General features: G+C 44.3%; 1 protein-coding gene across 1 annotated transcript in view; it reads right to left on the reverse strand.

The window, feature by feature from the left end:
* The window catches only part of grxcr1a (glutaredoxin and cysteine rich domain containing 1 a), a 92,232-nt gene extending 80,920 nt beyond the window's left edge, over nucleotides 1-11,312 (reverse strand). Inside the window, exon 1 of the mRNA XM_068028728.1 lies at nucleotides 10,902-11,312. Coding sequence (XP_067884829.1) covers nucleotides 10,902-11,312 — 411 coding nt within the window. The remainder of the gene's footprint in view (nucleotides 1-10,901) is intronic.
* Nucleotides 11,313-12,429: the final 1,117 nt, after the last annotated feature.

Genomic DNA, 12,429 nt, shown 5'->3' on the forward strand with positions numbered 1-12,429 from the left:
TGAAAGAAGTACAAGTAAATGGCTACTTCACCTGGAAGAAGTGTTTGGGGTGAGGAGAGACGAGGAAAAAGGGCAGGTATCGCATGGCAAGGTGCCGTGAGAGGGGGAACAAGATGTTGGGTGTAATGGAGGAGTAGACCAGGGTGTCGCGGAGGGAACGATCCCTTCGGAATGCCGGCAGGGGAGGGGAGAGGAAGAGGTGGTTAGTGGAGGCATCATGCTGGAGGTGGCAGAAATGGCGGAGGATGATCCTTTGGATGTGAAGGCTGGTGGGTGGAAAGTGAGGACAAGGGGAACCCTGTCGCAGTTCTGGGAGGGAGGGGAAGGGGTGAGGGCAGAAGTGTGGGAAATGGGTCAGACACGGTAAATGCACTGTCAACTACAGTGGGAGGTTTCCTCGGTTGTGGAAACCAGGCCTTACTTGGTCAAATACTGCCTTGTTATTGCATTCAGCTCTTGCATCCATGCCTGGATCCAGACCGAAATGGAGTTAGGAGCTGAATTGAGCTGAGCATTGTTGAGCAGGTTATTGGTGAGTGGCTGTTGCTTGATGTCACTATTGATGACTTTGTCCATCACCTTACTGACAATTGGAAGGAGGTTGTTTGGGCAATTATTGGCGGGGTGAGATTTGTCCAAACTTTGTGGATAGATATAGCTAAGCAATGTTCCACATTATCAGCTAGAGGTCAGTTCCATATGTTACAGCGATGTGGTGAGGGGTGTGGGTGGTTCCCACTGTTCAACTCCCACCTGACCACAGCAGGTGTTTTTTGTTATTAGGGTTTACCCCTTTGTGTTTTATTTGTCAAATAAACAGACAGCAACAGGTTTTCTTGTAAGTTTAAAATAGGAAATTAATTATTTATTGATCACTACGCCTTAACCGGAAATTATTGCAACTGCATCTACTCAAGCTGTTGCTCACACACACGCGCGCACACACACACGGGCGCACACACATACACACACACACACACAACAGATAGCTAGAGAGGGAAAGGGGTAAATGGTTGTAAGTGGGGGTAGGTTTTGGGGGTCACAGTAAACTTATTGAATTCTCTCGAAAGTCAAGTTCTTGTTCGTTGCAGTCTTGAGGTGCTTGGAGGTTTCTCTCTTGGTTGAAAGTTCAGTTGAAGACAGTGGATCACTTCTATTTCACTGGATGTAGAATTCTACAGCAGGGCACTTCCCTTCTGGCTTTCTGGCTTTCTGGATTTTCCCAGCCCCTTGGCTGGAAAAACTGTTTGGTGATTCTTTTTTCTGGGTGTCTCTCTCTGTCTCTCTCTTCGAGGGTTGCTACCTTTAAAGTCAAAATGGTTTCACACCTTTGTCTCTGATGGGAGACATGGATCTCCCTCCCTGTGGTCACCAATAATGGCCTAGGATATGGCTACTTCACACCTTCTTTGTTTCACAAGAACCCATTCATTTCAAAAGTATCTATTGATGAGTTCAATTGACACCTCTCAACCTAATTAGGCATCCCTTTGTTCTAAACAGATGGTGTGGCCATGTTTGAACACATGCAGCCATCTTTTGCAGCATTACCCATTTTTTTAAAGGTAAAATCAATTTTATAACTCTTTAGTTTGAGTCTTTTTTTTCATTGTTGCACTTGTTATACACATGACACATAGCTGTACCAGAACAGCTTGATGAGGGGAATGGCTATCTTTGATGCACAAGTCTTCATCCCTACAGCTGTGATGTTGTAATAGTCCATAGTATTTGCTGCATCCAGTGCAATCAACCACTTCTTAATATCATATGAAGTGAACCAGATTGGCTGGATACTGGTATGTACAATGATAGAGACTTTGGGAGAAAGCTGAATCAGATCTTCAATTTGGCACTTTTGCATGAAGACACTGGTAAACACTTCAGCCTTGTCTCTTGCACTCATGTGCAAGCTGCGCCATAATTGAGGATGTGGAAATTCATGGAACCTCTTGTTCCTGTTGCCTGGATGTTCACCACTATTCTCAACTGGATGTGGTGGGCTACAGAACATTGCTGCCATCCTTTTTTGTGAGGCCACTTAACTCTGTCCTTAGCCTGCCACACTGGGGTTTAGCATTGAGCACTTACCTTCCGGGAGAGTAGCGGACCTGCAGGAAGAGCATGGAGCAGGGAGCTGATAAATACAGCCCAAGGATCGCGGCCTACAGCACTTACCTTCCAGGAAAGCAGCGGAGATGAGTCCAGGCATGACTGAGTTTGAAAAAAAAGTGAACAGTGACATCATAGGAAAGCTGTAAGGTGATTGATTGGTGAGTAGCTGCTGTCTGGAAGTATCAGTAAATAGCTGGGTTAGTACACTACTATTAGCGTGCATGTGTTAATAGCTGCCAAACAACTGGCAGACTAAAAAAGAGTAAAAATTAAGAATTAATAATAAGGAACATGTGATTAGCTGGTGAGTATTTTTTTGAGTAAGGTTTATTTTAACTAGTGAGCTGTATTGATTTTTAGTAGGATTTATCAGTATGAGTAAGCTTTTATTAATAATTCTAAGGTGTTGTGATATTGGTAAGGTTTATTTTAACAGTAACAAAGGGTCAACTAATAAATAAAGGAATGGCAGGGGTGCTTCAACCTCGAGAGTGCACCTCTTATGCTATGTGGGAGCTCCAGGATACTTCCCGTTTCCTGGAGAACCATTTGTGCAAGAAGCGTCATCAATTGCAGCAGCTTGAGCTCCAGATTTTGGAACGTGAGTGGCAGCTGGCGACACTACGATGCATTCATGAGGATGATATCTATGTTGATAACACGCTAATAGATGTGGTCACCCCACAGCTTAAGAGTATGCAGGGAGAGAGGAAATGGGTGACCACCAGGCAGTCAAACAGAATCAGGCAGGTAGTGCAGGAGACCCCTGAGTGCATCTCACGCTCAAACAGGTATTCAGTTCTGAATACTGAGGAAAGTGATGCTTCACCTGGGGAGTGCAGCCAAAGCCAAGTCCATGGCACCACGGGTGGCTCAGCTGCACAGGTGGGGTACAGAGAAGACTGGAAGAGCCATAGTGATTGGTGATTCACTAGTCAGGGGAACAGACAGGTGTTTCTGTGGCCACAGACATGAATTCAAGATGGTATGTTGCCTCCCTAGTGCCGGGGTCAAGGATGTCACTGAGCGGCTGCAGAGCATCCTGAAGGGGGAGGGTGAACAATCAGCAGTCGTGGTCCATAACCAATGACATAGGTATGCAGACGGATGTGGTCCTGCAGTCAGAATTTAGGGAGCCAGGTAAGAAATTAGCAAATAGGACCTCAAAAGTATTAATCTCTGGATTACTCCCAGTGCCACGCGCAAGTGATTGTAGAAATAGAAGGATAAGACAGAAAAATACATGGCTGGAAAGATGGTGCAGGAGGAAGGGTTTTAGATTCCTGGGATATTGGGACTGGCTCTGGGGGAGATGGGACCTGTACAGGCCAGATGGGTTGCACCTGAACGGAGCCAGGACTGTGTTCCTTGCGGGATATTTTGCTAGTGCTGTTGGGGACGGTTTAAACTAGTTTGGCAGGGGGATGGGGACTTGAGGGTAGACTCAGTTGGGACAAAATCAGAAATGAAAATGGAAGGCAGAAAGTTAACGGATGAGTCTGGAAGACAGAGGAAACAAAGGTTAGAAATTTTTTTTAAAGAGTTTGGTAGTGCTCAAGGGTATCTGTTTCAATGCAAGGAGTAGAGCAAATAAAGCACATGAGCTGAAGGCACAGATAGACATGTAACAGCATGATATCATAGCTATTACAGAAACAAGACTTAAGGAGGGACAGGAATGGCAGCTCAATGTTCCTGGTTACAGGGTTTTCAGACACGATAGGAAGGGAAGTAAGAAAGGAGGGGGAGTGGCAATTTTTGTCAAGGAAACTATTACAGCTGTGAGGATGGAGGGTATGTTGGAAGGTTCATCAAATGAGGCCATATGGATTGAGCTAAGGAACAAAAAAGGGGCAATCACACTGCTGGGAGTGCACTATAGACCCCCAAACAGTCAGAGGGAGATAAAAGAGCAGATATGTTTGCAAATCTCTGAGAAGTGCAAGAACAATAGGACAGTAATAGTAGGGGATTTTAATTACCCCAATATTAACTGGGTTTATTTATTTAGAGATACAGCACTGAAACAGGCCCTTCGGCCCACCAAGTCTGTGCTGACCATCAACCACCCATTTATACTAATCCTACATCAATCCTATATTTCTACCACATCCCCACACTACCTACCTATACTAGGGGCAATTTATAATGGCCAATTTACCTATCAACCTGCAAGTCTTTGGCTGTGGGAGGAAACCGGAGCATGCGACGAAAACCCACGTGGTCACAGGGAGAACTTACAAACTCCACACAGGCAGTACCCAGAATTGAACCCGGGTCGCTGGAGCTGTGAGGCTGCGGTGCTAACCACTGCGCCACTGTGCCGCCATGAAAGGAATTGAGGGAGCAGAATTCTTGAGGTGTATTCAGGAGAACTTTTTTGCCCAGTATGTAGCAAGTCCAACAAGAGAAGGTGCAGTTTTAGACTTAGTTTTAGGAAATGAATATGGACAGGTGGAAGGAGTAGCAGTGGGAGAGCATTTTGGTGGTAGTGATCATAATTCAGTCAGTTTTAACATAATTATGGAAAAGGACAGAGATAGAACAGGAGTGTGAGTTCCCAATTGGTGCAAGGTCAATATTACTAAACTGAGGAGTGATTTACCAAAAGTGGAGTGGACTGAAAACAGCTAATTGAAGGTAAATCAGTGTCAGAGCAATGGGAGGCATTCAAATGGGAGATTCAAGGGGTTCAAAGTAAACATGTTTCCACAAAGAAAAAGGGTGAGATGGTCAAACAGAGTCCCATGGATGTCAAGGAGCCTATAGGGTAAGATAAGGAAAGCTTATGTCCGACACCGAGAACTCAATACTGCAGAAAGCGAAGAGGAGGGCATAAAAGAATATTAGCAAGCAAAATCAAGGTGAACCCAAATATGTTTTATCAATACATTAAGAGCAAGAGGATAACTAAGGAGAGAGTAGGGCCCATAAAAGACCAAAAAGGTAACCTATGTGTAGGGGCGGAAGATGTTGGTATGGTTCTTAATGAATACTTTGCGTCTGTCTTCACAAAAGAGAGGGATGATGCAGATCTTGTAGTTAAGGAGGAGCAGTGTGAAGTATTGGATGTGATAAACATAGGGAGAGAGGAAGTATTAATGGGATTAGCATCCTTGAAAGTTGATAAATCACCAGGGCCAGATGAAATGTACCCTATGCTGTTAAAAGAAGCAAGAGAGGAAATAGCAGAAGGTGTGACCATCATTATCCAGTCCTCACAGGTGTGATGCCAGAGAATTGGAGAACTGCTAATGTTGTACCTCTGTTTAAAAAGGGAGCGAGGGATAGACCGAATAATTACAGACCGGTCAGTCTAACCTCAATAGTGGGCAAATAGCAGAGAGATCAGTGATGAGAGGGCATAGATTTAAAGTGATTGGTAGAAAAATTAGAGAGGAGATGAGGAAAGACTTTTTCACCGAGACGGTAGTGGGTGCCTGGAAACTCACTGCCTGAAAGGGTAGTTGAGGCAGAAACCCTCAACTCATTTAAAAGGAGTCTGGATATGCATCTCAAGTGCCGTAATCTGCAGGGCTATGGACCAAATGCTGGAAAGTTGGATTAGAATAGGTGGATAGTTTTTCGGCAGAGGCCAAGTGGCCTCTTTCTGTGCCTTCTACTTTCTATGATTCTATTCTATGTTGTACTGTGTTGTAGTTTCACTAGTGCCTTTCTACATTTCACATTGAACCAGGGTTACAGCTATGGCCTTCAGGACTAATGCAACTTGGTCAGTGGTGGTTTTACCAAGTCACTGCTGCTGGTGGAAACTTAAGTCTCCTACCCAAAAAAATATTCTATTCCCTTGGTTCACTCAGTGTTGCTTCCAAGTGGTGTTCAATATAGAGGAGCAGTAATTCAGCAGTTGTTGTAGGGTCGTAGGTAATGATCAGCAGGAAGTTTCCTTGGCCCTTTTGACCTGAAGCCATGAGACATCATGGGGTCTGGAGTTGATGTTGAGGATGCCCAGGGTCACCCCCACCTGACTGTATACTACTGTACTCTTATCTCTGGAGATACTGCCCTGTGAGTGGCACAGGACATATCAAAGGATGGTGATGTTGGAATCCATGATGTTGACTGATACTTGTGATTCTGTGAGTACAGCTGTCTTAGGCTGTTGCTTAACTCGCAAGTGGAACAGCTTAGATACCAATGAGAAGGACTTTGCCGGTTTGTCTGGACTGAGATTGCCTGGGGTGGCACCTGGGTCATTGCCAATAGGCCCATCTGATTTTTTTTACCTTTGTGGTGATTTTTCGTACAACTGGGTGGCATATTAGGCTACTCCAGAGGGCATTAACGGTCAACCACATACTGGAGGACTGGAGTCACATATAGGCGAGATCAGATAGTGGGTGGCAGGCTCCCTTCCCTGAAGGAAATTAGTGTTCCAGTTGGGTTTCTACAAAAATATTCCATCATTAATTTTCTGGTGCTAACCCACAAATTACCAGATTTATTGAATTCAGTTGTTGGGATTTGAACTCACAATTCCTGAGTTGGTGGTTCACTACCTCATATCTGGCAGTACGGCGAGATCAAAGAGCCAGGTCTAACAGCCTTATGGGAAAGGAGAATGCAACCATAAGTGCTATTGCCTTCTTTCAAATCAAGTCCCAATTCTGACCAGATTTCCACTTGCACTTTCATCCCCATCCCATTCACAGCCCCCGTACCCTCTCAGCTACCACCCACCATCTGCTTCACTTTCCCTAGCATCAGCCAATTCAAATAAAAGGTGTTGCTGTGGTACCCACATTGGCCCTACCTTTTAGTGGGATCTGTGGAACATTCCTTGTTCCAGTCATATTCAGGCCCCCTACCCCGCCTCTTCTTCCGGTACATTGATGACTGTATCAGTGCTCTTTCCGGCTCGCACCCTGAATGGAAGATTTCATTCACTTTTCTTCAAATTTCCACCCTTTTCTCACCTTCACATGGTCCATCTCCAATACTTCCCTTCCCTTCTTAGACTTTTCGGTCTCCATTTCTGGGGAGAGGCTAGCAACCAATATTCACTATAAGCCCACAGACTCCAACAGCTACCTGGACTACACTTCCTCACAGCCCACTTGCTGCAAGGACTCGATTCCTTTCTCCCAGTTTCTCTGTCTCCATCATATCTCTTCAGACAACACAACCTTCCATCCTTGCGCTTCCAATATGTCTTCCTTTTTCCTCACCAAGGAGTCCCCTCCACCCCACCACCATGGTTGACAGGGCCCTTGACCGTGTCCGATCTATTTCACGGTCTTCTACTCACACCCCTTCCCCTCCCTCTCAGAACCATGATAGGCTTCCCCTTGTCCTCACCTTCCACCCCACCAGCCTTCATATTCAAGTGATCATCCTTCGCCATTTCTGCCACCTCTAATGTGATGCCATCATCAAACACATACTCTCCTCCCCTTTCAGCATTCCGCAGGGACCATTCCCTCTGCAACACCTTGGTCCACTCCTCAGTCACCCCAACCCCTTCCCACTTTTCTATGGCACCTTTCCAAGCAAGCACAGGAGATGCAGCACCTGTCCTATTACCTCCTCCCTTCTAACCATCCAGTGTCCCAAAAACTCCTTCCAAGCAAAGTAGCAATCTACTTGTACTTCTTTCAATTTAGTATACAGTATTCGCTGCTCGCAATGTGGTCTCTGGGAAGACTAAACACAGACAGGGTGACCACTTTATAGAACACCTCCATTCAGTCCCCAGGCTGCACACATTCAAAATGCACATGTGGTTGAAAGCTCTATCCCAGTGCTGTGAGCTATATATGTTCAGCTAAAGCCCAAGCTTTGAACTTGAGACGTCGAAGTAAAAACGTTAACAAAAGTACTAAAAAACACACAAAAGACAATTCAATGGGAAAGTTTAATTATGTTTTTACCAAATATTTTGTTTGAAATCATGGAATGAATTTTATAGGCTCCCCACCACCACCACCACCCCCACCACCCCGAGATGGCTCGGAGGCAGGAGGGCTCATAGAATTCCAACGGGAGGCAGTGGGATGATGCTCTTAATTGGGCATTAAATGCCCAGTTAAGGGCCTCAATTGGCAGTGGGGTACCTGCCCCAGACTTTATTTTGGTGGAGGCGAGAAGGTCCCCCGTAATTATTTTCCAGTTTGTTTAGTTTCCTGACTCATCTGTCAAAATTCAATCATCCAAAACCTGTTGTCCTCTTTTCAATCCTTTCCATTATCTATAACCTTGTTATATTAGCATAATATATTCACTTTGTTTCATTGTTTGCTATTTATAGGTTTATAAAGTCAGGACAGGCGAATCAGAGGACAAGGTTATAAGTAAAAGAAGCCACCATCCCACCTGATTATCTGCTCTCCCCACTTCCAAACCCACCGTGGGGGAGAGCATAAAATTCCCCCTTAGATGAATATATAAGGGAGAAAGGAATGGAAGGATTTGCTGATAGAATGTGATGAAGAGGGATAGGATAAGACTCGTGTGGAGCATAAACACTGGCATGGACCAATTAGGTTGAACGGCCTGTTTCTGTGCTGTAAACCCTGCAATTCTATGGCTGGTATTTTCTCACCAGGAAAATAGTCCTGTCGCCAAAACCAAAAGAGGGATCCAACCCTCCGCCAGCAGGTGATGAGCCCTGGGCGGCATTTTACAGGCGACAGACAATTGAGAGGCTGCTGCAGGAGGCTCTGCCCAATTAAGGACAGTGGCTGCCTCCCAGAGCTGCAGACCCAATCAGAGGGTTGGCAGCTCAGAAGCTTTGGCTGTGCCACAGATAGCGGGGCTGCTATTGAGGCTGCATGAAAAAGGAGAGGGTGGCTTCATGCTGAGGCACCCTCAAAGGCCTGGTAAGTTTTTTCCTGTACTGTTTAGGGGCCAGGGAAGCAGGTCCCAGCGATCAGGGTGAGCTCCATCAGCAGTACTATAGCCACGGAGGCAGCCATTGCCACCAGGGTGCCCCTTCATGAACCAAGACATGGCCACAAAGGAGCTCCCCACCATCCCAAGAACCTACTGGGAGGCTGCCAGAGTCTCCTCATGTGGCGGTGGCACTGCCTGATGCCAGTTAAATGGGAGCTGGGGTGGGAATTGGCCCTTAATTGGACACTGACTTAATTGGCCCCCAGATGGGCTGCTGAGGTTCGCGCCACTGGTAATAACCCAAGGTGGCGGGAAGACATCAGGCTCCCTTCCCAACACCTTCCGCTGCCATTTTACCAGGCCTTCCAGCTCCCAGCCTGTCTCCAGAGGGCTGGTAAAATCCACTCCCATGGCACATTTTACAGTGCCTGAGTGTCTCCATGCTATATTTACAAGAGTTATAAACATGGAAATGACTCTTTGCAGCTTTATAAATATTTAACACTTTCATATAATATCCCTGGTCTGCTATTTTAACAGAAGCGTTAACTTTTTAAATTAACAAAGTTAATACTTAGATTAAAATAGCAAACAATGAAACAAAGTGAATATATTATGCTAATATAACAAGGTTATAGATACTGGAAATGATTCAAAAGAGGACAACAGGTTTTGGATGATTGAATTTTGACAAATGAATCAGAAAGCTAAACAAACTGAAAAATAATTACGGGAGACATGATCCAGGTTTATCAGGTAGGTTTACAGAGTTATTCATGCAAATTCAGGACAGGAGAATCAGATTATGTTTTTGGCATGGGTGGCACAGTGGCGCAGTGGTTAGAACTGCAGCCTCACAGCTCCAGCGACCTGGGTTCAATTCTGGGTACTGCCTGTGTGGAGTTTGCAAGTTCTCCCTGTGTCTGCGTGGGTTTCCTCCGGGTGCTCTGGTTTCCTCCCACAGCCAAAGACTTGCAGGTTGATAGGTAAATTGGCCATTATAAATTGCCACTAGTATAGATAGGTGGTAGGGGAATTGAGGGAAGGTGGGGATGTGAGAGGGTAATGGGATTAATGTAGGATTAGTATGAATGGGTGGTTGATGGTTGGCTCAGACTCGGTGGGCTGAAGGGCCTGTTTTAGTGCTGTATCTAGAAATATGTAAAAAAAAGCCACTAATTAAATTTAACATTGGGAAGTACGTTTCATCTTAAACTGACCTGACTTAAATAAATTCAACAATTTACAAAAGCTTATCCACGTGAATGAGATATTACCAATGTGATCAGTCACAATCATAGGCAGAACTGGACAATTGCCATTTTAGTATAATGAGTCCTTTCACACCATACTAAAAGAAGCTTTTGCAACTGAAAGCATACACTCTCCTTACAAAGAAAGGGATATAAATGTCAACCTTTCCATAATTTATTAACTGGAAATCCACAAGTGCATCAGTTGCCAACATTAATTTCCCTAATATCTAAATTGTCAATACCGTGTTCTGGCAGTAGATGACCTTTGACATTGTTGCATCATGCATTTGCTGCAACAGAAAACACAAAGGCATCCCAGCTGTGGTGAGAGTAATCTCTTATTGCATTCTGCTGTGGATAAAGTTGTATTCCTGATACTACGGGATATAGTATTCTCAGGAGAAGAAAATTGCAAACGAAGCCAATTGACTTATTTACAATAGTAACATTACAGGGTAATTGCACTTCAATCTAATTTCTGGACTGTATGAGATGTTAGTATCACCTCACCTTTCATGATGGTTTTCAGACTCTTGAAATACGTCTATAAGGTTGTATGATAGTGAATAGTTTAATACTACAAATTTAAGCACAAATCAGAAGCTAACAGTAGTGTTAATTATCATTACAGGAGGTAGAAAACTTATTCGGACAATCTTTATATTCTTAACAACGTACCTGAACAGCACCATTTGACAAGTTACTGAAAAGTGCTTGCCCAGCACTGACTTTGTGTTTGACACCTCTTACTGTGCCATTTTTACTCAAGATATTAATTCTCTTTCTAAAGATGCCTCTGTCTTTTGTGGCGCTCGCTAACAGAAGCATGTCATCCCATTCACTTTCACTGCCAACAGTTTCCAAGATGAAATGCTGCTCATTATGGCCGTTCACTTCAATGTCACTACTGCACTGCTCAGTCTCAGAATTGCTGGCACATTCTGGCACTTGTGAGTCCACCGGGTCTCCATCAGTGTACACTTCTTTCAGCACTCTTCCACTATTTGCAGAAGATACTCGAAACCTGACTTTTTTCTTCTGCCGCTCTCCTTCTGTCTTCATTTTGCCAACGAATCCAGCTTTTTCCATTGAAGAGTAAACTTCACATTGTCTTTCCAACAAAACTCCTCTGGCAGCCTGTTCAAAATCTATAAATAGACTTCTCTATGATGTAGGTAGATGTTTCATATATATAGCAAAACATAACAGTGTGACGGACAACAAGTTAGCACAGATCCTCATACTTTCTAACCTCAATAATGCATAAGATTACATCATGGTCACCTTTATACCAGCAGTAGGTAAAGTGATATAAATGATTAAATATTTAAATCACCATTGTGTAGTCTCTGTGTGAGATCCAAATACAGGAAGGCACTAAAAAGATTTAGTTCCAATAGAACATGCTCTACCAATTCATATCGAACCCCTCTCATCGCAAATATGCAGTACAAAGGTTTGAAAGGGTTAATGTCTGGGACAGTGTGAGTAATACCTTCCCTGTGATGAAGTATGAGATCACATGAGAAAGAAGTGTGAGGTAATGCATTTTGGGAGGACTAACAAGGCAAGGGAATATACAATGGATGGTAGGACCCTAGGGAATACTGAGGGTCAGAGGGACCTTGGTGTACTTGACCATAGATCGCTGAAGGCAGCAGCACAGGTAGATAAGGTGGTTAGGAAGGCATATGGGATACTTGCCTTTATTAGCCGAGGCATAGAATATAAGAACAGGGAGGTTATGATGGAGCTGTATAAAACACTAGTTAGGCCACAGCTGAGTACTGTGTACAGTTCTGGTCACACTATAGGAAGGATGTTATTGTACAGGAGAGGGTGCAGAGGAGATTCACCAGGATGTTGTCTGGGCTGGAGCATTTCAGCTATGAAGAGAGACTGGATAGGCTAGTGTTGTTTTCCTTAGAGCAGAGAAGGCTGAGGGGGAACATGGTTGAGGTATACAAAATTATGAGGGGCATTAATAGGTTAGATAGGAAGAAACTTTTTCCCTTAGCAGAGGTGTCAATAACCGAGGGCATAGAATAAAGATAAGGGCAGGAGGTTTAGAGGGGATTTGAGGAAAACATTTTTCACTCAGAGGGTGGTTGGAATCTGGAACACACTGCCTGAAGAGGTGGTAGAGGCAGGAATGCTCACAACATTTAAGAAGTATTTAGATGAGCACTTGAAATGCCACAGCATA

The sequence above is a fragment of the Heterodontus francisci genome, chromosome 1, assembly GCF_036365525.1.
Source record: "Heterodontus francisci isolate sHetFra1 chromosome 1, sHetFra1.hap1, whole genome shotgun sequence".
Classification (NCBI taxonomy): domain Eukaryota; kingdom Metazoa; phylum Chordata; class Chondrichthyes; order Heterodontiformes; family Heterodontidae; genus Heterodontus; species Heterodontus francisci.